This window comes from Brienomyrus brachyistius, chromosome 1 (genome assembly GCF_023856365.1).
Source record: "Brienomyrus brachyistius isolate T26 chromosome 1, BBRACH_0.4, whole genome shotgun sequence".
Taxonomy (NCBI): domain Eukaryota; kingdom Metazoa; phylum Chordata; class Actinopteri; order Osteoglossiformes; family Mormyridae; genus Brienomyrus; species Brienomyrus brachyistius.
Window position 1 is genome coordinate 43,312,333 of NC_064533.1, and position 27,694 is coordinate 43,340,026.

Consider the following 27,694-nt stretch of genomic DNA (forward strand, 5'->3'; position numbering starts at 1 on the left):
AAAGGAGGTGGCGGCGGAGGAGCGGGTGTATTGATAGGGGCGCGCACCTGTGCTCGTATGCTTATCCGTGAGCGCGCATGGGAGGGAGCGAAAACGGGTAGGGTTGGGGTTGGTGAGGCACTGGCGCGTTCGCTGCATCGCAGGAGCTGCCTTCCTGCATCGCAACTGGCCACCGCCTTCCAGCCGTGTCCCCCAGCCCCTGCTACCGCCGTTGTAGGAACCACTTGTCTTCCCGTTGGATAAATGAAGAAATCCCCGTGATAAATAGCGGGCGCTCCGCCTCGATGGACCCCAGCCTCCCCATTGCTTTGCCATGTTAATATCGTTATTTTTTAACATTCAAATATGAATCATGTATCTGATATTTGTTTCAAGTCTTCTCGCAAGCATCCTTGTGTCCTGGCTGAGTGTAATCGCTGTAGCATCAACTGGTATGTATGAACCGAAAAAAAAGATATTTTTTTATACCTTCAGATATATATATATATATATATATCACATATATATATATATATATCAACAGTAAAATGTAAATATACAGGTGATATATATATCAACATTTTACTGTTGATATATATATATATATATATATATATATATATGTGTGTGTGTGTATGTGTGTGTGTGTGTGTGTGTGTAATTCCAATTTTTCCGAAGCGTCGTTTAACGTTGGTCTTGTTTTTGATATCATTGCGCTTTTTAGAGGATGTTTTGTCTAAATTATTTATTATGCACAGCTTATTTAACAGCAGGTGGGAAATGGCAGGATACGACCAATTATGCATATTTTATTGTGGTGTTGTTCAATTATATACTGTGTTTTATATATATATATATATAAGTCTGATTCAGTCGCGTAAGCGCAGATATTAGCAAGTGATGGAGATAACAGGTTTTCACAGATAGTACTGTAGCTAACGGTAAGTCGTCGAAACGGGTTTAAACAGTGAATTGTGAACGAATATGTGTTCGAGAATCATGAATCGTAGGGTATTAACTCAGACGGCTATAACGTTTTTAGGGCAAATTGATCTCATGAGACATAATGAAAGACGCATCAGTTTTATTGGACATGATTCTGTTTGGTTTTTCGATGGCAAGTTAAAGAGAGTTTGCTGGCAATATCAGTTGTCTGCAAATATAATCTTTTCAGGTTATCCTAACTGGACTTTTCTTAACGGTGCCATATTTATGTGCATTTATATATGCTATGAATATTTTTTAGGTACGTGGTCCACATGAAATGCCAGCGCACTGCGATATCTTTGCGATTTGCTGAACGATGTGCCTGGGGACTCATGCTTTCTTATCTTATCCTCTTCACTCCTCGTGTTCTATACATAATTTAACTGTTTTATTTTTCTTTTCCTTACTGGTTTGCGGGTTCTCCTTAACTGTTTTGTTTGCGATTCTCCCCGCAGTTACCAGCGCAGTGGAGAATGAATTTCTGAAAGCTGCAACGTCGCCTGGCGTAAGCAGTGACAACTCAACGCGACACAGGGTAGCGTGTGAGGTCACCTATCCTTCCAGGCTCATCTATTACCTGAACGAAGATTCAGAGAGCACTTACCATGACCTGGATACTAAGACTCGGAACCAGGATGGAGAGAGTCAGGTGATGTGGCAACAGCAACATATGTCCTGAGATGATAAAGGCTGACCACCAGGGCTGGACTGGGATTAAAATCAGCCCTGGACTTTGGAGTCCCCCACGATAAATTCTGCCAAGCAGGGGGTCCCTATGATGAATTATTTGGGGCTGGGGAGGGGTGCCTCGTGATAAATTTTGCCAGGCAACAAAAATACCTGGTATGCCAGACAGCCAGTCCAGGCCTGTTGACCATACTTTGTCTGTATGACACATGTTTCCAGTCTGTATGATACAGGTCTCCAGTCTGTGTGATACAGGTCTCCAGTCCATATTGCAATGGTCTCCAGTCTGTGTGACACAGGTCTCCAGTCCATATTGCAATGGTCTCCAGTCTGAGTGACACATGTTTCCAGTCTGTATGATACAGGTCTCCAGTCTGTATTGCACAGGTCTCCAGTCTGTACTGTACAGGTCTCCAGTCTGTGTGACACAGGTCTCCAGTCTGTATTGCACAGGTCTCCAGTCTGTGTGACACAGGTCTCCAGTCTGTACTGCACAGGTCTCCAGTCTGTATTGCACAGGTCTCCAGTCTGTGTGACACAGGTCTCCAGTCTGTATTACAGCTCACTGAAGTGTAATCCTCATTCATTTACCCTGCTGTATTCCTATTCCACATGTGCCATTTTACTTGGTTTGTGGGAATAAGGCCGGAGCCGCCTTGGTTAGTGTGCCATGGTGAGCTGTGAGGGTTGGCAGATAAAGCCCTTGCCTCCATGACAGTACTAATCACCTGCTTCAGTGTCAGACTCTCTCATTTCCTGTCAGACTCCAGGAAACACACCCTGGGACCACCGTTCCTCATAGACTGCACTGAAATACACCACACTTAACCTCATTAAAGGGGAAGAGGTCATTACATCTTCAGATATGATGCACCCTGCACTTCAATACCCCTGTGAGTGCTGCGTTGGAGTAACGTTCATCCAGCCAATGGGCCCCGGGTGATTTCCTGGAGAAATTATTGATCTGATTTTGGTTGTAGGATGCCTCATAAATCTGGCTTATGCAGCAGATCAGTGTGAGCATTATACCCACGCTGACTGGCCTCTCCGCTCTGCTTGTGTGCTCCCGTGTTGCAGTGCACCGTCATCTAAACCCCGTTATTACATCTGCAGGTGGTGCACCTCTCTCAAGCCAGTTTTAAGATAGAGGCCTTTGGCTCCAGATTCATACTGGATCTCACATTGAACAAGTAAGTACTGCTTAACGTATGACACCCTCCAAAAGTACTGGGAGATTAAGTGAAATGAGTCACGCTCAAGAAATCTGGGTTTATGACCAAATTATAAATGGCAGACAAATGTAAAGAATATCCCTTTTAACTATGGGTAATTCTACAAATATCTATTTATCATTATACAACAGTAGCACAACTTGTGACATTAGAAAACAAGAATATCAATGTGTGATAGAAAAATGTGTCTATGTGTGAAGAAAAATAGCAAGAATCGCTGCTAGTGAAGTTCAAAATAATTCTGAGTGTGTGACACAAAACTGTATTCCAAGAAAAAGCAGGTTTTCAATGTAGTAGCACAGGGTTAGCGCAGCAATTATATAACAATGTTATACGGATGGAGGAGACCAAAACAAACATGCATCAGAGTGACGAAAAAGGCAACAGCCGCAACTCATTAATTCATCAGTATGGCGGAGGGAGTCCTGAGTACTATGAAACGAGTGCTTTATCACCGGTGTCACACATTAGATTGTGTCTGTCAGCCGCCAGATGTGGCAGCTGCCCGGTTGGTGAGAAGCAGGACTACGATCCAAAATGAACTGTGTATGCAGCACGTCAGACAGTAGCTCATGAGACAGGAAAAGGGGAACATGTTTAGTACATGTAATTTTGAGCCAGTTATCCAGTCCGAATCCTATGAAGAACCAAAGTCCCCCAAATAGAGATGCAGGAGGCCACACTTTAAGCCAGCGAGGCATCGAGGCACGAGAGGAAACACAGCTTCCGGTGATTTTACTGGGCCAGAGACTTGGCGCAACTGTTGGACCATCAGATATACAATGATTTTTTTAGCTGTTTCTGCTTCTCTTAGTTTAGTTAATTGCCCCAATCTTCATGCTCATCGAAATTATGGCGGACCATCCCGATATGTCCAAACAGCTCGGTGTTCATCTGTGTTTCTCTAAACTCCCTAATCACATAAGCACATGTTTGTCCAGCCGATTGTAACATTTTCATCATGACTGTCTATGAGACGAGATGAAATTGGCTATGATGCCGACTGGCCATCTGTCTGTGAACCTGCCACGCCCCAGAATAGCCTCGAAGCCCAGCCTTGATCTGCGCAAAGGCACTCCACAGTAACCTTTCCCACGTAATTCACTGGTTTGTCAATTCAAGTGTCACATTAATGATCTGCGCCACTCACTTAAGCAATAACGTCTTCATTGATATAGACTTAGGACATGTGATTGTGACTGCCTTGTCTGCGTAGATGGCGGGAAGGAGGGTGATTATTATCTCAACCAGATGAGTAGCCCAGCTCCCACAGACCCAGGGAGCCATGTCTGCGGCTTCTCTCCGCGCTCGTGCTGACTGTGTTCAGATGTCGCCAGGATGTTACTGTTATCCAGGATGCAGAACAAATCCTGTCTGTCTTGGGGGTTTGTTTCTGAGCAGGCTGGTGGTGACCCTGTTTAGTATACAGCCATTTTACGATGTTTTTGCCATTCTGCTCCCTCCCAATGTGCGAAAAGTGAAAAACATGTTCAGGATGGCGCGGAAGAGACGCCCCCTTCCCGTCTCTCGCTCACTTTGTCTCCCTCTTTGTTTTTTCATTGTCATCTCTCTGCCTCCGTTGCTTCCTATAGCCCTGGTGGGACGGTTGTCAGGTAACAGAGAGTCCAGCTTATACGGCCCCTTACAGAAAAAGTGGTCTTTTGCGGCTAGATGCTGGTTGGTTTTTAACAATGGGTGAAGTTTCCTGAGAAAGTTATTCCCCTCATTGTTTTTTTGTGGTAGTGGCAGATAGCAGCACATGAAACATAGGAGTTTGTTTCCTAGCTCTTCGCTCCTATTTTTTTCCTTATTTTTTCTGGTTCTGGCTACAGGGGTCGCCATTTGTTCATTAGACAGGTTTTATATGAATGTATAGCAACTCTTATTAGGTCCTTTCTCAGTTTATTTGTCAGATTAGGAAGGTAAGGTTATGTTTCTCTTTCGCCCCTGAAAATGCCTGTTGGCGACACAGAACCCTCTAAACTCAAACAGCACATGGATTTGAGAAGGATGCGGTTCACAATTGTTCGTAACGCACTGAAGGTTAAGGGGAAGGTGTTCCCGGCAGGTTTCGATCCGATGAGGACATGGTCAGAAGCTGTATTGTGGGACCAGGCCTGGGCCGATGCAGGCTGGGGGGGCCCTATAAGAGGTTTACAGCAGTGGGAGCCAGGCAAGGTGGAGCCTTGTGTTGCTGAACAGAATGTTGTCTGTGACGCTGATCCACATCGTGTCGGAGTTTCCTCACTGAATGTGCCACTGAAATTCGGTCTCTGTGTTAATGGGGGCTCTTTATTCCGGTTTAGTCTGGCTGCAGACCCAGAAAGCTAATTTCAAGGGTCCACAGTGCTGCTTTCTGCATTGCGCCATGCCCCTGCGGACATGGATTTCATTGCAGCAGCCCCCCCAAAGTCGCCCCCCACCCAACCACTCCCCCCTGAAACTCAGTGTGTACCCACAGTCTGCCCCTGCTTTTCTATAGCAGACAGACACCATGTCTCCACTCTGCTTCCCACTGCAGTCTCTACCTCGCTCCCCTCGCTGCCCCCCACCCCAGGCACCCTCACACCCGGTCCCCCCCCCCCCCCCAAACACACTGCAGCGTTATTCTGCATTGCTGCTGCCTGCTTCTTTCTCTCACACACACCCCCACATACACGCACACTGCAGCGTCAAAACTCAGTTTCTTCTTGCCACAACCGCTGGGTTAAAAAATAGTCCCTCATTTCAAAGATTCGGGCCCAGTTCCTTTCCCTGCTGCGCTCAGTGGGCTCTCAGTGCCCGGAGCTGCCACCATCGGCTACGTCAGGTCAGGACTGACATGTACTAACCACAAAGGATAAACGTCAAAAGGAACATTAGCGTCATGTGTTGGGTTTCCCCTCAAGAGAAACTCCCAAAGTTTCGGGAGTTTCAGAAAGTGCTGGTTTAACCCATTTCCCCGTAGTTACTCTGTTAAACATGTCAGTGATTGGCAGCACGTGGTCGTCATTCCCACAGTTCATTTCCTTCATTACTAGGCTCATTGTCCTTCTAGTTTTACACTTATATTATCTTCTTAATTTACATAAATATGTGACACGGGGATGGAGGCTTCAACCGAAAAGGGAAACATTTGTCAAACTAGGGATCCTCTTTGCTGTGGGGTGAAGCAAAATAGAACAAAACCATTAGGACATACGGGGATCGAGGGACAGGAATGGTGCAGTAAGTAAGAGGAGATTGGAGGCTGAGGTGTGTAAAGCCAACACTAGCCAGGGGCACAACGGACAGCAGCCATTTCCCCCCAATTGTTTGAAATGTAGGGGCCACAACAATAGATTATTCAGATGTAGACAACAGCTTAACTCATATTTTCCTTTATCTTTTTAATTCATCCCGGAATTCCGTCCGGGTCTCACTGATGCTCTGCTATCTGTCCATATTTCCCTTACACTGACCTACAGCCTGTCATGCCCGGCTCGTCCGATCCTCGTGTGTGCCACACCCCTTGATTATCCACGTGTGCTTCCCCGATCTAGCCCAACTGTGTCTGATTATTTTCGGCCAGTCTTGTCTATTTCAGTCCATGTCTTACCTTGGTTTTTGTCCGTCATTGATGTTAGTCTATGTCCGATGTTTCCTGGTCCCCGTACCTTATTAAATCCCCGTTTACCCCGACTTTTGCCTCCTTGCCTGCTTCCTTGCCCACTTGCCTGCCCGTTCGCCTTAATCGCTCAACCACGGATCCTGACACAGCCTCTGTTTTTCAGTTGTTCTGACCATTAGGTCTGGCAGCAAGGTCTAGTCCAATCAACCAACAGGCATCACTACGTTATTCCTTCAGTCCCTTCTATGTTGGTGATCTCACCATCATTTTTTTTGTCAAACGTGACCAATCCACTGGGATCTCACCATCACTTTTTGGTCAAATGTGACCAGTTTCCTGGGATCTCACCATCACTTTTTTGTTAAACGTGACCAATTCACTGGGATCTCACCATCACTTTTTTGTGAAAACGTGACAATCCCCTGGAATATCACCATCATTTTTTGCCTTTTGGACCACTTACAGACTCACTCAACTCAAATTACACGGGATGTAAAACAGAACTGCATGTGCCGTGTGAACTGGACCATGGTTTTAACAACAGCCATGTCCTCTGCCACGCTAGCCTGCTTGACATGGCTATGTTACCCCCTCCTTCCCAAAAGTAGAGAAGAGAATTACAGGTGAAGCCAGGACAAAATGACAGAATGAACTGATTTGTCTTTTGTGCCCCCCAGTGACCTGCTATCTTCGGATTACGTGGAGATCCACTATGAAGATGGTGGCAAGCCTGTGCTGTCAAAGGTAAGACCTTCAGCCCTGCAGCTGTTTGCAGCAAAGGTGGCAGGAACTGAAAAAGGCCATGTTCTTCCTCTCTCTGATTCCTGAACAGGATGGAGTTGTGGAGCTGAGCTGGTGGCCACACATAGTGTTTTTATTGACTTAATGTCAGGAAGTAGCTGGCAGCCAGTATTAAATCAGTCAGTACCAGTACCTTGCCATGTTTAGTGTCTGATCCCAGTTCATTTCTAATTTTGTTCTAGGATAGTGCAAACCGAATGTATTATATTTGTGGCCTAATTAAATTAAATGGCCTAATTTCTGCAGTCTCACGAGGGCCCCAACTCCAGGGCTGGTGTAAGTAATTGGTTATTTGGACAGGATTTGTTTGAATACAAAGAATCACATGATTTCTTGTATTATTTTCGTTTATGACTGTTTGTTTTAGTAGTGCTTTACAGTGCAAATACCACTGGGTGACCATGACTATCCACACTTCCAGATCTGGACCTCTGGCACTGTCTTCATACTGCCCATCTCTCCCTCAGTCCAATACAGCCTCTCTGTATTATCTGGAAAACATCATTGTTCCAGAATCTGCATGTCGGCATGACTCACAAAGGGCCCACCTTCCCACTCTCACAGAGCTCAGGCAAATGCTGTGTGTGGCTACGTCCAGTGCGTAAACCTGGGCGCTCTGTCTGAAGGGAGCCACTAGCAGGATTATAAATGCGAGTGCCTTAGGGGTCTGCAGAGAGCGGCTGTGATGTCTATGGTAATTTGTGTTAAATAATTAATGAAGCCGCGCTTACGACACTACGGAAACAGCATTGCGTTTTGTCTCAGGATGGAGCGTTTTCCATGACATTGCTGGTGTTCCCTGGGCTTTGATGAGAATCAGAGATGGGGCACGCTCACACTGCTCTCTCCAGCTCAATGCCACTGCGGCTGTTGAGTCAGGAAAGGGGATGATAGTGGAGGCGGTGGGGGGGGGGGTGGATACCAAGGCACTTATTCAGCAGGACTGTGTTTGTCCTGCCGTTGCCTTCTGGGAAAGGGGGTGATGTGACAGGGAAGAGCCCCAGACCACAGCAGTGGCCAGGGTGGGTGGGGCAAAGGGGGGTGTGACCAACCAATTGTGTGATTTGGGTGCCCCATGCAATTAGTGGCCCAACCCTAATTATAGCCAGGCTGTGTCATGTGACCAAAGAAGGACAAGATAAGTTAGTAGGCTTTAAGGAGTCCAAACTTCAGACATTGTAAACAACATTTATCAATGGACACTTGAAACCACTGCCTGAAACACAGTGCTAATGGATTGTACAGAAATATGTGTGATTAAACCGTCTCCCTGCAGGGCGGTGAGCACTGCTATTACCACGGACATGTCAGGGGGGGTCAAAGACTCTCACGTTGCCCTTTCCACCTGCAACGGGCTGCAGTGAGTCCTGTGCTCTCTTTGTGTGTTTATGGGTGTGTGCTATTGAGAAAGTCTCAAAACTGAAGGTAATTTCACCACAATTAATGATCTTGTCATGTATGTGTAAGTGGCTGTGTGTGACGTGATAAACTTCCAGTCAACCATATCCCGAGAACAGGAGGTTTAAAGGGGATTGTAGATTAATGTTCTAGTAGTAATTTATACCCATATTAGGGAACAGGAACAGAATAAGACAGTTACTACAGTACAAAAGTAAAGGCACCATTTTATCAGGGGTGGGGAGGGGAAAATTCTGTTTCTGTTTCAATGGGAAATTAACGAATAAACCAAACCACAAACATGCTGACGGGATGCAACTGACAGCACTGTGATGCTGTTTCGCAAGAAAGAAAAACAGAATGTACTTAAACAAATCACAGGGAATAAGGGGCAAGTGGAAGGAATCAGCAGAAATCAATAGAGAAATCAGTAGAGATCATCAGACACTCCTTACCAGGACACTCTGTACCAGATACTCTTCACCAGACACTCCTTACCAGACACTCTTCACCAGACACTCCTTACCAGACACTCTTCACCAGACACTCCTTACTAGACCCTCTGCACCAGACACTCTTACCAGACACTCCCCCCATTTTATTTCTGTTTCAGCACGTTTGTAATTTTGTGTTTTTGAATGTGTGTCGTGGTGGTGTGGGAAGCTCTGTTTACATTCATGTGGTTTTCAAAGCCCTAAACTTCCAATGACATCCACCCTGGATGATGATGTCATCTCCCGATATCACTTTGGTGCTGTGCTCAACAGGGACACATCTGTTCTTTTTACCATCAGATTCACACTAAAGGTTCACACTAAACAAGCCTTTTTTTAATCTTTTACTCTTCTTTTCTCTTATCTTTAATGACATCCCCTTCATTGCTTGACAGTGGAATGTTTGATGATGGAAACTATGTCTACATTATAGAACCCTTACAACAGACCCATCTGATAGTAAGTGCCATTTAATCATAGATTTATGTGTCTTGGAAAATCTCTGTGGCATAAAGAACACACATACGGGTATATAAAATAATGAAAATACTGTATTATTTAACAGCAGCATTATTTAAATCAGGGGTGCCCAACTCCAGTCCTGGGGGGCCAGAGCCCTGCACATTTTTGGGTTTCCCCTCTTTTAACACACCTGATTCAACTCCTTATGCTAATTACCACACAGCTCTTCAGCTGAATCATTTGTGGTGGAACAAAGCTACACAGGTATCCGCCCCCCCCAGGACTGGAGTTTGACACTCCTGATATAAATTAAACTATATGAACCATATACTGGATTCCATGTTGTTTCCATTACTAAATGACAAGAAATTTAAATAGGTCAAGCCGTAAGCATCTTTGTTTAGAAGAAATGCTTTAAGACTCTGCTTTTTATTGGTTTAGGAAGCTAACACAGGGCTGATGACTGACATATGGCTCTGCTGATTCTCTGTGCAGATCCTTGCCTTTTTTTACATGAATTGACCGCTGACCTTTCACCCCCAGGATATGGTCGCCCGGCCCCACAGCCTCTGCCGCTCGCACACGCTGCAGTGGGCCCGTGACCCAGACAGCCTCAGTAAGTACTGGGTCCACTCCAATGTGACCTGTCATGCCCTTTATGTGCTGGTATCACTCTGTCCACGCGCTTAAAGACGTTGCTCTGTGTTAACGGCAGCCGCTCTCTCTCCTCAGCGGACGAGGAGATGCTGCTCTCCTCACTGACGGAGATGTCCTGGCTGAGGCGCAGGAAGAAACGTGCTGTGGGTAGCTGCCCAGGCTTTCCCTCCCGTCTACCGTGCTCCACCAAAGCTGTGTTACCTGTATTATTCTGCCCTCAAACTTACCCTCATCTTAGGAGCATAAATATCACCACTCAGTGCACTTTGGACATATATACTACCAACATCATCTTAAAATATGATCCAGTACTGACCTGCGTTCACTGGCCCACAACTACCATACCCGGGATCTCTTTCCGGCCCCCACTGTGTGCTTTGTGCTGCTGTAAGCCGCCCCCATCCCATTTACATTCGCGTCCTTCCTTTCCTGAATCAGCAGTAGCAGGGCCGCTGGTAACCGTCTACTTCTACCACAGTTTTGTATTCTGGGCTGGTTTCCTCTCTGTGTCCTTTGCTCCAGATTGGTGACGTTTGTATGTTTTTCTCAATTGCTTCCTGCAGATAGTGTCCTCAGTTACACTTCCTAAAATAAAATGATTCTATTTCCATGCATGCAAACACATTTCAGCCCCCGTATTTGTTTAATTCACAAAAGCTCAATTAGTCTTTAACAAACACACAGCCCCTGCAGGGTCATACTGTTTGTCACTCTCTCTCTCTCTCGCTCAAAACTGTTACCTCCATCGTTATATAGGCAGCCTGAACCTGCCTGTCTCCTCACAGATGCCCCGCAGCGTCTTCGAGGAGATGAAGTACCTGGAGCTCATGATAGTCGCCGATCACAACATGGTGGGTGCCCCCTAGTGGTGATTCCACAAGCCATCATCTTTCAGATCATGCAGACTCCCTAAGACAGAGTTCCCCAGTGGAAGTTGCAGCCTGCTCACATGCATCCTAATCAAATAATTGCCAAGTTTAGTAGATGTTTGAGGAGAAATCTGTAAAGTGTGCTGGATTCCAGCCCTCCTGGACGGGAGCTGGGGAACTCTGCCATAAAAGTTCTCTTAGTGTTCTGCCTTATGCAGCAGATTAAAAGCTAAATAAGAAATTAAGATGCCCTTTTGTGCAGTGTCTGTATTTTTATGTAAAGTGTTGCGCTTGTAAACACCCCATTTTCTCTCATTATGTCATCTCCCTAAGTCAGTTTTGTAGAGTATCACCAAATTGAAGTAAAAACATTAGAAATCTGCTAACCCTAACCTCTTTTTTCACCTTTACTGCTCCCACTGCCACTTTGTCCCTAAACTTTGATGTGTAAATGGGGCAATGTTTGCCTAATTTAGCTTGTTTTGAGGATTAAGAACGATAATAGATTTTGATCAAAGGACTCTGACTGATGTCAGCATTTTCTAAGACGTGGGTGCTTTGCTGTGCATGTAAATAAACTGGAAGACACATTTCGCCTGGTAGCCTTTATGAAACAATACACAATATTCATATGTTTTTTCGAGCAGAAAATGATTTAAAGTGGATATAAAACATTACATTTGATTGGAAAATGTTCTTAGTGTTCAGGGAAGATTTATTCAGTAAAAGTTTGCACAGTTGCAGCTATTTGTGGCTTGAATTTTACTTAACACGACAAACCTACATAACCATTTATCAGCCTAACTGGTGCAGGTGTTATGATCTCTGCTTCAGCATGCATGTGAACCGTGGACCTCCTTTTCATGCAAACAATTACAAGCTAATTTATGTTTTGACACATCTTTAAGTTCAAGCCTTTCTGAAACATTGCGTGTGACTTTTAGACTTACTCATTTTTATTTTCAGCTTTTCTTTTTAGTCTTTTTTGTGCTTTGAAAGAGACAGAAAGTTGCTTTTGTTTTTTAAGGAACCAAAGCCCAAAGAAATTGGTGTACTAGCCTTTGGCCATTTCTTTAGTGGTTTTCACAAGTTGTTTCCAGTGACTCTGCATTCATAAATGTGTGGATCCATTTAGAGATTCGCAATTTTCTTTACAAATCGCTGTCACTGTGTAGGGTCTCATTCCTATTGAATCAATATTCAGTTGAATTGAATCATTAGCTTGTGGATCAGAATCGGGGGCTCTGTGCCAATACCCAGCCTAAAATAAAGCTTGTTTTCTCAAAATACCGAGATAATTTGGCATTGCGGCAGTGTGAGTTACGCCTTTTAAAAAGACCTGCAGGTTATACACAGTTTACATTGATATCTATGAGTTGGTCTGTGTACCTGCCGCAGTGCAAATGGATCAGTGGGATAACCTCCAAGGATTCAGACAGTGTGTGTAGATTTTAATGTGGGCTTGAAGGTTTTTCACTGATTTTATTATAGATGTTGTGTGCAGGGGCGGCATGGTGGTGCAGTGATTAGCACTGTTGCCTCACACCTCTGGGACCCGGGTTTGAGTCTCCGCCTGGGCCACATGTGTGTGGAGTTTGCATGTTCTCCCCATGTCGTCGTGGGGTTTCCTCCGGGTACTCCGGTTTCCCCCCACAGTCCAAAAACATGCTGAGGCTAATTGGAGTTCCTAAATTGCCCGTAGGTGTGCATGTGAGAGTGGATGGTGTGTGAGTGTGCCCTGTGATGGGCTGGCCCCCCATTCTGGGTTGTTCTCTGCCTCGTGCCCATTGCTTCCTGGATAGGCTCCGGACCCCCGCGATCCAGTAGCATAAGCATTTGGAAAATGGATGGATGGATGGATGTTGTGTGCAGTGAAATGACGGCATTTCCCAGGACATGACCTGCACGTCACAGTAAAACACGACACTTCATTTCAGCTTGGATGCATTCATTAAGTTACAGAGAACTCAGCTGGTTGATTGAAACTAAATCTTGGTCTGGATTTGTATTCTCTGGACTTGAACTCTTCTCCTTTGGTTTCAGTACATGTGGCACGCTTGGTGTGACGGCCCCAGGCTGCCACAGTATGTTTGTACTTGTAATTGTTTAGAGAAAATTATCTTGATATTTTGAGAAAATTATATATGTTATTATTTCAAGAAAACAAGGTTTATTATCTCGAGAGAGTGAGATGGACGATCTCGTTATCGCGTGACAATGACATTACATTAATAACTGCAAACACAGCCATCTTCAGCTTCTGTCACCCAACAGTTTGGAACTTCCCTTTCCTGTTGCCCATGTCCCACTCCCATCCTGTCACATTAAGGCAATTTGCCCTCTGACTCATGGCACCAGTATAATTCTGCACTGACAGCCGTAGCCACAGTGCAGACCTTATCTTTATTTTGTGAGTTTTGCAGTCTCATTAAAATACAAGAGGAAGGGTCGTAGACTCTGGGAAGATCTTGCCTGTTCCTGAGGTCTTTGGGGAAGAATCTGCAGGATTGTGAGCTGCCACTTTCACTCTCATGTCTTCTCACCCTCTGTCCTATAGTATAAGAGACACAAGACCAAGCAACACACCAAGAACTTTGCCAAATCCGTGGTCAATCTGGTGGATGGTGTGAGTAGCCTGGGGAAAATGGCGGACTGCATGGGGAAAGATGTCAGTGCCTGCAAAAATGTGTGCTGTCCTGTCTGTACCTCCGCAAGGAGGTGGTTAGGGTTAGGATCCTGTCCTGTCTGTACCTTCACAAGGAGGTGGTTAGGGTTAGGATCCTGTCCTGTCTGTACCTCCGCAAGGAGGTGGTTAGGGTCCTGTCCTGTCTGTACCTCCACAAGGAGGTGGTTAGGGTTAGGATCCTGTCCTGTCTGTACCTCCACAAGGAGGTGGTTAGGGTCCTGTCCTGACTGTACCTCCACAAAGAGGTGGTTAGGGTTAGGATCCTGTCCTGTCTGTACCTCCACAAGGAGGTGGTTAGGGTTAGGATCCTGTCCTTTCTGTACCTCCACAAGGAGGTGGTTAGGGTCCTGTCCTGACTGTACCTCCACAAGGAGGTGGTTAGGGTTAGGATCCTGTCTGCACCTCCACAAGGAGGTGGTTAGGGTTAGGATCCTGTCCTGTCTGTACCGCCACAAGGAGGTGGTTAGGGTCCTGTCCTGTCTGCACCTTCACAAGGAGGTGGTTAGGGTTAGGATCCTGTCCTGTCTGCACCTCCACAAGGAGGTGGTTAGGATCCCATCCAGTCTGCACCTCCACAAGGAGGTGGTTAGGGTTAGGATCCTGTCCTGTCTGTACCTCCACAAGGAGGTGGCTTGGGTTAGGATCCTGTCCTGTCTGCACCTCCACAAGGAGATGGTTAGGGTTAGGATCCTGTCTTGTCTGCACCTCCACAAGGAGGTGGTTAGGGTTAAAATCTCGCCCTGTTTGCTGCTCCACAGGGAGGTGGTTAGGTTTAGGATCCTGTCCTGTCTGTACCTCCACAAGGAGATGGTTAGGGTTAGGATCCTGTCTTGTCTGCACGTCCACAAGGAGGTGGTTAGGGTTAGGGTTAAAATCTCGTCCTGTCTGCATCTCCACAAGGAGGTGGTTAGGGTTAGGGTTAAGATCCCATCCTGTTTGTACCTCCACAAGGAGGTGGTTAGGGTTAGGATCCTGTCCTGTCTGTACCTCCGCAAGGAGGTGGTTAGGGTCCTGTCCTGTCTGTACCTCCACAAGGAGGTGGTTAGGGTTTGGATCCTGTCCTGTCTGTACCTCCACAAGGAGGTGGTTAGGGTCCTGTCCTGTCTACACCTCCACAAGGAGGTGGTTAGGGTTAGGATCCTGTCCTGTCTGTACCTCCACAAGGAGGTGGTTAGGGTCCTGTCCTGACTGTACCTCCACAAGGAGGTGGTTAGGGTTAGGATCCTGTCTGCACCTCCACAAGGAGGTGGTTAGCATCCGTCCTGTCTGTACCTCCACAAGGAGGTGGTTAGGTTTAGGATCCTGTCCTGTCTGTACCTCCACAAGGAGGTGGTTAGGGTCCTGTCCTGTCTGCATCTCCACAAGGAGGTGGTTAGGGTTAGGATCCTGTCCGGTCTGTACCTCCGCAAGGAGGTGGTTAGGGTTAAAATCTCATCCTGTCTGCACCTCCACAAGGAGGTGGTTAGGGTTAGGATCCCATCCTGTCTGTACCTCCACATGGGGAAGTTAGGGTTAAAATCTCATCCTGTCTGCATCTCCACAAGGAGGTGGTTAGGGTTAAGATCCCATCCTATTTGTACCTCCACAAGGAGGTGGTCAGGGTTAGGGTTAGGGTTAGGAAGTGTTGTCCACATCTGGGTGAGGCCCCCAACTTTCCCTTAGGCATCCTCTGAAGTTTCCTGCAGCCATGTGCTTCCTGTTCTGTGCAGTAATGATGTATGTCTAACCATGGCTCCTTGTCTTCCCCTGCTCCTCTGTCCCCTGTGCTGTGTGCTTCTGTATGCATTGACAGGAACCCACATAAACTTAAACCCAGTGCCCATTTACCCAGTCCCCCCAACTTGTGCATCCACCTCTCTGCTCTGCCTGTCAATGGCCCTGTCCCTCTATTTCTTCTTCCAATCTCAGATTTTCAAGGATCAGCTGCACACGCGAGTGGTTCTGGTTGGCATGGAGATCTGGACTGAACGGGACCAGATTCCCATAAGTGTGCGGCCCTTGGAGATGCTACGGGACTTCGCCAAATACCGGCAGCACAGCATCAAGCAGCATGCAGATGCGGTGCAGCTCTTCTCGTAGGTCCCTGACTCCCTCATACCACCAATTTGATTCGTTTTTTCATCCTGTCACTCAACACTTCAAAGTGACTGAGGACCCAAGATTCATTGTGAAGATTTTGGGTCAGAGTTGTGGGTTGTGGGTTCAATTCTGATTTGTATGATGTGCTTTGATCTACATAGCAGGCTTCAGAAAAAACTAAATAAATAATACTGATTGGTTCTACTTGCTAAGAAGGCTGATATTTGTCTCTGCTGCCAACAGCAACGTGACATTTCACTACCGCAGAAGTAGCGCCGCCTACTTTGGGGGTGTATGTTCATCAAGCCGGGGAGTCGGGGTCAACGAGGTGAGTCTACCCATCCCCACGGGCCATTGTACCCATCTGAGTCGACACAAGCGTACGACATCTGGTGCTGTCCCTCCACAGTACGGCAATACATGGACGATGGCTGCCTCGCTTTTGCAAAGTCTGGCCCAGAACCTGGGCATCCAGTGGGACCCAGCCATCAAGAGAAGTATGTGCCGGACTCATCCATCCCACACAGCTGCACATGTCCATCCCACACAGCTGCACATGTCCATCCCACACAGCTGCACATGTCCATCCCACACAGCTGCACATGTCCATCCCACACAGCTGCACATGCACTTTCCACAAACACATAAACTGTAGAACTGGCAAGTCACTTGTGCAATACTACCCAAAATTGGCGCAACAATATCTGTCTACAGTCAGTCCTGTTACAACATGACTAATCCATTCCTGAAAAACCTTGACTTCATTAAAATCACGTACTAAAATACTAATTTCCAGCAAGAAAATTAGGTCTAGGGGAATGCTACTTCAAAACTTAGTAATGTATGCCAAACAAAATTAAATAAATTATAAAAACAAATACCAGTGGCCAACAATTATATTAATTTTAATTAAGACATAATAATAATAATAATAATAATAATAATAATACATTGATAAAATGTATTTTAAACATCTCCAATGGGTCTTATGAGTCTCAGGAGAATTGCCTAGTGACTGCATCAACCGAACATGACGATGAGCTGGGAGTAGAGACGGCCGAAATGACTCCATGAACCATTTGCTGTATTTTCTGACCCCACTAGATGGTGCTCTTTGTTTACTTTGGGGGGGGGGGCTTTTTTGGACAGAAAGCCCCATCTAGTGGGGTCAGAAAATACAGCAAATGGTTCATGAAGCGTCCTTTTGCCCATCATCAGTCGGTAGTAGTGTGCCACAGCAACTAGGTGGCAGGGCGTGCACACAGCACAAACACAACCGGATTACGGTGTGCAGAGGGGCACTGAAGGCAACATGGCTACAGACAGTCTACGAAAAGCAGAAGTAAGTGCATTAAAAATGTTGCTCTTTTTATTTGATATGTTTTTGTGTGTAAGTAGTGTGTCTCACTAAGACCATACTGCGTTGTACTTTGCATAGTGCTTTTCCCTCCAATTAAACATGGCGCAAATACAAATGTGATTCCATGTTGTATTGGATTTGGGTACTAATATATCATTTGCATCAGAACAAATTTGCATTGTGATATCATGTGTGGTAGCAGGACTGACTTATATTTATTTATGTATTTTATTTTGCCTCACACCTCTGGGACCCGGGTTTGAGTCTCCGCCTGGGTTACATGTGTGTGGAGTTTGCATGTTCTCCCCACGTCGTCGTGGGGTTTCCTCCGGGTACTCCGGTTTCCCCCCACAGTCCAAAAACATGCTGAGGCTGATTGGATTTGCTAAATTGCCTGTAGAAATGCGTGTGTGAGTGAATGGTGTGTGAGTGTGCCCTGCGATGGGCTGGCCCCCCCATCCTGGGTTGTTCCCTGCCTCGTGCCCATTGCTTCCTGGATAGGCTCCAGACCCCCCATGACCCAGTAGGATAAGCAGTTTGGAAAATGGATGGATTTTACCAGTGAAATTAGTATATCTTCAACCACAGTACTGTAGTTATTTTCATATTCACGCCTTTGTTTCCATGTCTATATGTATTTATTTTTGCATAGAGATCGTCGAATGTGGTGTAATGTTTATCTTTGTCTTTTTGTGCATTTGTGCACTGTGCAGTCTGCAATTTCAAGAGATTTTTTCCATGATGGTGAAAGTATTCTGGTTCTGGTTTTGAAATACACACAGATTCATTCATCATTTCTGGACTCCAGTTATATACGGTATTGTTTGTTTGTTTATGGTTCATTTTGGAATAAAAATGGACCTTCTCAGCTGCTGCAGACTTTCCTTTAATGACATGTACGTCCCTGACGCTCAGTGGACCTGTTAGCTAAAAGTGTTGGTCACATACTAAACTGAGTGGTCCGTTGGCATGCCTGGGAGTCTGCTTCTCAGTCTGCGTCTTCCTCTCTCCTCGGCAGAGGATTGCGGCTGTGGGGACTCCTGGGTGGGCTGCATCATGGAGGACACCGGGTAATGCCCTGCATCTGCACACGCCCCTGGGTCAAAGATCCAGTTGTACAGAAGGGGCGAGCCTGTGTGGTCACATGCTCCTTTCCACATATGCCATTTTTCCAAAGGCACTTGATGCTTCCGTTCAAAATTGGGCACTTGGTCATTCACACACACATATTTTGTTTAGCTATAATTGACCAGACTTTTTTGCATAGTTAAGGAAACACTACCCAAACCAGATGGCAACTGTTATGAAAAATAAGAAAAAAGCTGTTTGTCCAGTGGAAATCCCCACAGTGTCTTGTCCGGGTGAGCCCATAATGCCTTGTGCCCCGTAAGCAGGCTGACCCCGTTCTGTGTAGCAGCTTGTCCTGCTGCTCTGACGCCCTTTCTCCTCTTTCCTCACCAAGCATCCAGCACCCGCGTATGTTCTCTAAGTGCAGCATCTCCAATTACAAGGAGTTCCTGCTGAAGGGGGGCGGCTCCTGCCTTTTCAACCGACCCAACAAGGTGAGCCTGGCCACTGCGGCCTTCACTGCGTGCTGACGCCCAGCCATCACACCCTTTACTTCGAGCCGCTGCCTGGCCACTGCGGCCTTCACTGCGTGCTGACGCCCAGCCATCACATCCTTCACTTCGAGCCGCTGCCTGGCCACTGCGGCCTTCACTGCGTGCTGACGCCCAGCCATCACACCCTTTACTTCGAGCCGCTGCCTGGCCACTGCGGCCTTCACTGCGTGCTGACGCCCAGCCATCACATCCTTCACTTCGAGCCGCTGCCTGGCCACTGCGGCCTTCACTGCGTGCTGACGCCCAGCCATCACACCCTTTACTTCGAGCCGCTGCCTGGCCACTGCGGCCTTCACTGCGTGCTGACGCCCAGCCATCACACCCTTTACTTCGAGCCGCTGCCCGGCCACTGTGCCCTTCACTCCATACCGCCACCTGGTTGTCACGCCCTTCACTCCGTACCACTACCCAGCCACCACACTCTTAGCCATGTCTCGCTAATGCTGCGCTCTCCCCTACAGCTTTTTGAGGCGACGGAGTGCGGCAATGGCTACGTGGAGGTGGGGGAGGAATGCGACTGTGGCCTGCGGACGGTGAGTTTCTGCATGTGTGGTGATCTGATTCTGCGGGTGCCTGTCTCACTTGATGATGACGCATCTTCACGCATATCATCTGTGCGGTGTGCATGTGTGTCGCAGGACTGCTTACAGCACTGCTGTAAGAAGTGCTCCCTCGCCAACAGCGCCCACTGCAGCGACGGGCCATGCTGCAACAACACCTGCCTGGTAAGCATATGCTGTCCATGTAAGTGTGGGGGGGCAGAGACATGCCCATGTAAATTCTGAAGAAGAGCCATGTGATAACCAGGTGCACTTTTGCTTGCCCCTGACCCACCCCACGCAGTTCTTCCCACGAGGATTCACCTGCCGCTTCGAGTTTAATGACTGTGACATCTCCGAGACGTGCACTGGGGACTCGGGCCAGGTGGGTTGATCCAGACGGGGTGCACTGATACGGATGGGGCCCCGGCTCTGGCTCATGTCATACTGTCAGATGAAATAGTGCCACCGTGGGGGCAACATGACAGCTGATGGCAGTTTCTCATCGTCCTCTTCACCTCAGTGCCCCCCCAACCTCCACAAGCAGGATGGCTATGCCTGCCACCTCAACCAGGTGAGATGGAGGACAAGTGTGAGGGGAGGGGGGTGATGTTGTATAAGGGACAATAGAACATGAGCCTGTGGCTGTTTCAGGGACGTTGCTACGCTGGTGAATGCAAGAACCGAGAGAGCCAGTGCAGATACGTATGGGGCCCAAGTGAGTAGAGGAAGCAGCCCTGCCTAGCCCAGTGTTTTCCAGCCTCGTCCTCGGGGACCCACAGATGGTCCATGTTTTTGCTTCCTTCCAGCTCTCTGTTAGACAGTGCACATACAGGGAGCTGCGAGGGAGCAAAAACATGGATTGTATGCAGGTCTCCCAAGACCGGTTTGGGAAACACTGGCCTAAAGGATGGAGGAGCTGGCTGGATCAGGGTCTTTAGAATTTCCTCCAGTTGCTTCCTGTTTTGGTGATTCTATGTCTAAATAATTTAAACACAACATCACATCCTCCGGGCCAGATGCTGGGGCATCGGAGAAGTTCTGCTACGAGAAGCTCAACACTGAGGGTACCGAGAAGGGCAACTGTGGGAAGGATGGAGAGAAGTGGATCCCGTGCAGCAAGCAGTGAGTCTGATGCTAGTGCACAGCCATCAGGATCCAGCAGCACAGGCTTCCATAGGACACAGCATGTTCTTATGGCACAGTGGAGATGCAGGACAGCTTCAGCACAGCACACATCGGCTTTCCTATTACATAGCCGTTAGCTCCAGCTCTAGGTCATTCGAGTGTGGTATGGTAGTGCGCTTCAGACATGACAGTCCAGTCTAGCTCTAGTCTACTCAAGGAGAGAGGCTGAGTTAGTTGTCTCTCTCATTTTCCTCCCATGCAGCGATGTGTTTTGTGGATACCTCCTCTGCACCAACATTGGCCGGACCCCTCGCATTGGCCAGATGAAGGGTGACATCACACCTACCTCCTTCAACCATCAGGCCAGGCTGGTTGACTGCAGGTCAGGAGGGGCGAGCATTCGCAGCTGCAGTCCACCGTGGAGTGGGCCCTGGACCTGGGCTTCATGTCCCTCTCCCCTGGCAGTGGTGGGCACGTCCTTCTGGATGACGAGACAGACCTGGGATATGTGGAGGACGGTACACCGTGTGGGCCCTCTATGATGTGCCTTGACCGCAAGTGTCTGCCCATCCAGTCCCTCAACATGAGTGCCTGCCCCAGTGGCTCCAATGGTCAGGTGTGCTCCGCCCATGGGGTAAGTATGACTGCTCCACCAATCAGGTTACCTGAATTCTTCCCCACCCACAGGGTGAGTATCAGCATCCAACAACCAGGATGGTCCCAATGCATTTTATGCACCGATCAGTTACCTTGATGTATTTCTCCACCTGACTCCTCCCTTTAACCCTCCACCCTCTGCACAACCAGGTGTGCAATAATGAGGCGGCGTGCTCCTGTGATGCCACCTGGGCCGGGACGGACTGCAGCATGTCAGACCCCCCGAAGACGCCCCCGCCTAAGGAAGACGAAGGACCCAAGGGTTTGTCACCTTTGTTCACACCTGGACCAGAGTACCCTGACTCTGGGATTTCATCCGGAGCCACTGAGACACTGTCATTAGTTCATTTGGTTAAGTGACTTAAAGGCTGGGAACAGATTTTGGACACAGAGTGTCTCCTGACTGACCTGCCTTCCTTTCTGTATGCTGAGGTTAGCTCCCTGCTCCTGGAGCTCTGCAGGGCTCCCTGACTCTCCCTCAAAGCCAGGTCATGTATAATTAACCTGCATTGATAGGTGAACATGCTTGGGCTCTTCAGAATGCATTAAATAATACAGAGAGAAATTCATAACAATAATGAATCCAGCATCAGATCACAGTATTTAGTCATTTACCGTTACGATGCTTAACATCTATTTTTTTATGATATAACTAATTTAAGAGAAATGAGAACGCAACTGAAAAGCAAATTTCCAGAACTCATTCAGTCCATTTGTTGTAGTTCTTAAGATGAGACCACTGTTGACCTAAAGTCAGGTTTCCTCATTGAATGCTACAGTGTTGGAAACCAAACCTCACTCAGTCCTCGTGTAGTCCACGGAAGAACAAAACTCTTTTTCACAGAAATGTTCTCGAAAACATATGTGGACTGAGTCTTGGAAATTTGCTTTGTAGCTTCATAAGCAGAAAACATCTGGTACAGTTCACATAGTACATAACTGAAATAATGAACATGTCCATCATTATGAAAAGGATAAAAGGTTATATTTTCACCATTACAGATATTCCTTTATTAAAAATGAAAACAAGAGGAAAAACAATAAAGAATTCAGTGTAATGTTGTGACTTTTCTAATGAAGTAGAGGCTGCTAACCAGTGGTGGTCAGGGTTCCACTAATCCGTTAACCGTTACTTAGTGAAGCTAAAATTCGTTAGTGGATTAGCATTTCTGCTAACTTTGAAAAACATTAGCAGACCGGTTAGTTTCCAGTTTAGTTCTGCTAATTGTAAATCTGCTAACATGTTTTCATTGAATTCAAGTGAATAAATTTTAATGGTCAAAAAACGTTTGTAAATACTAAAATCATGCATATTTGTCCCTTTCTGTAGTGAGGGTGTCTGCAACAGTCTGTCTGGTACACGCATAAACACAAGACGTGATTGGTCAATATCTTGTTGGATTTAAGGTAGTTTGGGCTAAATGTAAGACAATGAAAATAAAGTCCATTTAAAGTGAGGTATCCTGAACTAAGTGGAGAACAGGGGCCTGTATCACAAAGCTGAATTTCCTGCTTAGCTTGATAATATGTCAGAATTAAGGTTACCCTAGTTTTAATGGACTTTGTATTTGTTCAATTTAATTGAACCCAGACTACCTTAAATCAGACAAGTTTTCCAGCAAAGCAAAAAATCCTGCTTCATGACACAGGCCCTCAGTTGTATTTTCTGGGCTCTGATTGACAGAGCTATAGACCAATAAAGAGCTGAGACCCTCATTCCTAGTTCTGAGTAAACTGTGCCATGTTTGTAGACCCTAAGCGGCTTTATGGAGGGCAGAATGTCAGCATGAGCCAGCTACAAAATAGGGCTCTGACAAAAATGCTTATATCATGCAAATGAAATATCATAGAATGAAAATTTCAGTGCAGATGTATTCCAGAGATGAAGCTACCCAACTGGAGGTCATCTCTCTAGCCTGACAGCTGGGATTTTTGTGTTAAACTGTTTAAAATTGGAGCTCTCTAGGTATGTTTTTAAGGTTTTCAGAGCCAAAAACCAAACCAAACCAAATTCATACAATATAAGCTAGCGACTATCATTAGCTTATGCTGATTTTTCTTAGTGGTTCATCGGTTTAGCATTATCGAAACTTTGGAGTTAACGGATTAGCGGTTATCGAAGCTAACTTTTCGGCTAGCTGTGCCCACCACTGGTGTCAAGAAAAGCCACTTAGAATTTGCTCTCAGGTCCAGGGATTAGCTTACCCTAACCCTAACCTAACCCTACCCTAACCTAACCCTAACCCTTACCAAAGTCGATGGCCACTCTAGAGCCACCGTGAGCTCACGCATCACTAATGCCATGTAAGGAGAGACACTCACACTTAGCAAATGCAGGATAACAGTATGCAGTGTCCTAAGTCAGCCTTTTATTCCACAGTGTCACCCATACTGATGACTGGTTTTTATTCCGTATGCTTGTAGGATTCTTTTGAGTGGGGATGCGTCACCTGGGAATGTGGACTCCTGAGAAAGGCTTTGCTGGGTGGGAGGGTAGAACATGTCATTGATAGTCACTAAAGGAAGAGAAAGTCCGACTCCATGCGCAGTTTGCCTCCAGTCAGCTGGTGATGATGCTCTGTTTTGAATGACCCCTTTTCCCTCTGTGCAGTGAGCATGGCCACTAACAGGCTGATAGGGGCAGTAGCAGGGACCATTCTGGCCCTAGGGGTGATTTTTGGAGGCACAGGGTGGGGAATAGAGTAAGCATCTTTCTCCCTTTCACAGTTCTCCCTTCCATAGTGGTTGCCTCCATGTGGGGTTGGGTTTGGGTGGGGGCGGGGCGGGGTGGGGGGTGACATCACTCAGCTTGAGCCCTGTGTGTGTCCCGGTGACTTTGTCTCGTGGGGTGATTGTGCCGACGTCATGTGATTGAACGTGTCAGTGCTGTGTGATGGGTTGATGGATTGATTTACCTCCCCCATTGTTGTTCTTACTACGACTTCTATCTGTTGTTATGACCATTGTTGTTGTTATTATTAGCACCATGCCATGCAGTGTTTAACCCTCTCCTTTCTGGGCCATGTGGGGCATGTACACAAAATGCAGGGAAAGCAGGTTAACCTGAGGTGACCCTTCGCTGCGCTGGGCATCGTGGCCTTGAACTGGTCGCCTCTCGCTGGTTGGGTGTTACTGCCCTGGGCCGTTTGCCCAAACACCATAGAACATTAAAACATCAGCACTAGACTGGTCGACTTTTTCTTGGTTGAGCATGAAGACTTTGGACTGGTTGTCCCTTGCATAGGGCATCAGTATTGAAGTAGTTGACCTTCACCATGTAGAACATCAGCGGTTGACTGGTACTCCCTCCCTTCATTGAGTTGAGCACCAGTACTCTGGACAGATCGACCTTGACTGAGTAGTAAATCATTGCCTCGGACTGACTGCCCCTTCTTTGTAAGATACCAGTCAGCCATGTAGGTTCCATCTGGATATGGGGGGGGGAGCATCTTTGGGCCCACCCCCTCATATGCATGTAATTTATCAGGAATATGCCATAATCCCCCCATCCACGCTAAATCGACACCTTTGACCTTACAGCAGAATCAGTTCATTGTGTAGGACATTAATATTCATCATAAAATGCAACTGCAATAGGGCCACGGTTATAATTTACATCACAGAGGATTTAGAGTAGGAGAAATAAACCAATATCTTAATTCAGTCTCTTCATTATTATTTCATGTATCCGTCACTTGTTTTCCACACTGAGTATTTGTGTACCATCTTTCATTTGACAAGAACGTCCATGTCTCCTATGAACATCAGGGTCTCATGTGTTTCTCCCCACAACCCTTCACAGGTCCTAGCGCCACCAATCTTATTATAGGCTCCATTGCGGGGGCCATCCTCGTGGCGGCCATTGTGCTGGGGGGGACAGGATGGGGCTTTAAGTAAGCAACACGATGCATGTCTTCTCTTCCATGAGTTTGGCATCTCTCCTGCTTACAGACACCAGGGTCTGAGCTTCTGCTACAGAAATCTGAGCAATAAGCCGAGGAGATCGGAGACTTGTTACCTTACAGGACAGATGAGGGAAGGCCTGTTTTCTCATGTGGGCATCCTAGGCAAAAATTAATACTTTTCCTGAAGCACAACCCTACTTACACACCAAGTCAACAGCACAGGAACCATGAGCCTTGTGGGTTTAGGGCTGGGCAAACCGTGGAAATGAAGGAGACACACAGAAGGAGCTTCGGCTTGAAAAGAGTAAAGCCTGTAAATCTGTAGCAGAACCCCAAACCGATGGGCCCAGCCCAGCTCAGAGCTTGACGCGCATGTGCCTGAAAAACACTTGACCCATCTGGATGGGAGACATGAACACCTGCAAGAGGAATGGAGTTACTCTGAACTCACATGCTACACACTGTTTCCCATCAGACGACATGCAGATTGTCATGCTTAGCCACCATCGTGATGCTCGTATGGGCTGGGGTCACTGGTTCTTTTCTCGGTTTTTGGACCCTCGCCCACTGAGCTCACGTGGGCACCTGTAGCCCCGTTACGGCGCATGCATCAGTGCTCAGGGCCTGCTGTTAGGCTGATCTGCTGGATCTTAAGGGAAGGATGGCCTGGTGGGGCTCAGTACAAGATGCATTAGCCAAGAGTAGGTGTGGTACAGGAAGTGGAAATGGGACAAGTCTTTTAATACAATATCTTAGGCACACCTGCCTTGATTCTAAAGGTTTTGAAGAGACTCGTCCAGAGAAAAGAAAGAGCATTAAATATGAGTAAAGTGCAGGAGACACTGGAGAAACTGAAAGAATTGCGGTCGGATAAGAGGCAGGGTGACGTCAAACATGGATGGTCTTTTGCCTGAGCAGTGGCAGCTCCTGTCTACTCTCTGTCGCTTTGTGTGCTCAGAGAGAAGTCGTCATTCCACCCTCAGCGTCCTCGCCCATCTGTGGGAGGGAGATACGTGCACATCGTCTGTCCCCATCCGTCTTAGAGCACGCGCTCTCGCACCATGGCTTGGACACCTCTGTGTTAGCACTAACCACGGCTTGTAGCATAGAAGGATTGGCTAGGATGGAGAGCTTATCAACACTGGTATCTCTGAGGGATTTCAGCACCCACCTAAAGCATGCGGGTCGAAATGGCATCTTGGTGGGGGGGGGGGGGGGGGGGGGGGGCATTTGCATGCTGACTGGACCGAGCTGGGACAGAACGAGGCGGGTCAGTGCATTGCAGAAAGGCTGGGCTTGCCCCTAGGAAACCCCCCCCATCCCGGCTGACATGCACCGCCGCCATCCAATCGCCGCTGATTTCTTTTTCAATCCGATATCGCCAGAGGGTGATGGTTCATGCGGAGTGGCGAGAGAAGCCATACCCACACTTGGCTGGCTGCAGCCTTTATGCCATGGCTGACCACACCTCCATGAACGACCAGGCTCCGCCCCTTATGCAGAGCTGGACCCTCCGGATTGGCCCACCAGCTGCCATTGCTGCCTGCCTCACAGACCTGGTACAGACACGGTGTGCTGCACTGCATGCCCCCGTCCACAGCGATAGCAGTGTCCTGTGCTCGCCTGCTATTGGACCAGGACTGCGATAGCGATGGCAGATGCTTGCCTGCTATTGGATCAGATGCATGACAGACTGCTGGATGCCCCACAGGAAGCCACAGTACGGGGAGGTTGTGCCAAACCCCTTGGTGTCGTTGTGCCTATTGTACCGTAACGTCCACTTGCCCTTCCTTTCTATACTCCGTTTCCTGTTTTGTGTCGTTTTTTTTTCTTTATTGGTAATATTTGTTTGATCCAGTGTGTTTTCTGTATAGAGTTGCATCCACATACAGAAATGCTGTTTGTATCTGATGTCAGAAGAGAAGCAGCTCCACAGATTAGTACCTCACCTGCTCACCAGCACTACCGAAACAAAATGGAACCGAGTGACGCTTTCACAGAGTAGCGGCAGCTAGCAGATTAGCCTTTAGCACAGACAGTCATTCGTGGATGGGCTGCAGCATGTCTGTATATTCCTACAGATTATTGTGGCGTGAAGGAATGGCAAAAGGAGACCAAGAAAAAGGGCAGCCCAGGCAAATCTGAGTGGCAAGCCGGCTGGAGCAGGACCGACGGGCTCCGTGTGCCTGGGTGGTGTTGGGAGGAGGCGAAGGCTCCAGTCTGTGACATGCTGCTTGAGGTTGAGTGCTCAGATTGGCCCTGATTCCTCTTCTCTGTCTTCCCCTGTTCTCTTCTGCAATGGCAAGAAATGTCAAGAAGAGAAGGTACGACCCCAATGCCAGTGCCATCTAAGGGGAGACGGGGGACAGCCGTCGCCCGGGAGACGGGGGACAGCCGGCGCCCGGAAGCGGTTTCCCTGGTTTCGTTTTTCATCTACAGAAGGACTGCACCTATTGCTGCTCTATTTTGTCATTCGTTTTACTTGAAGAAAAAAAAATACACACAGGGGACAAGTACAGCAGCACCCTTTCAGCTGAAATAGAAATGCAGGCTTAAGCACCCC

General features: G+C 47.3%; 1 protein-coding gene across 1 annotated transcript; it reads left to right on the plus strand.

Moving 5' to 3' along the window:
• Window positions 1-27,623, plus strand: LOC125733842 (disintegrin and metalloproteinase domain-containing protein 23-like). Its single transcript, XM_049006076.1, is given in 27 exon segments — window positions 1-431; window positions 1,422-1,615; window positions 2,767-2,843; window positions 7,152-7,218; window positions 8,552-8,596; window positions 8,598-8,635; window positions 9,563-9,626; window positions 10,173-10,245; window positions 10,362-10,429; window positions 11,072-11,137; window positions 13,713-13,781; window positions 15,750-15,916; window positions 16,164-16,248; window positions 16,330-16,417; window positions 18,299-18,350; window positions 18,743-18,842; window positions 19,364-19,435; window positions 19,541-19,627; window positions 19,746-19,826; window positions 19,965-20,015; window positions 20,096-20,159; window positions 20,461-20,566; window positions 20,832-20,951; window positions 21,035-21,203; window positions 21,377-21,488; window positions 25,029-25,119; window positions 27,438-27,623. Coding segments are annotated over 27 exon segments (2,331 nt in total). The 5' UTR covers window positions 1-352; the 3' UTR covers window positions 27,484-27,623.
• The last annotated feature ends 71 nt before the right edge of the window (window positions 27,624-27,694 follow it).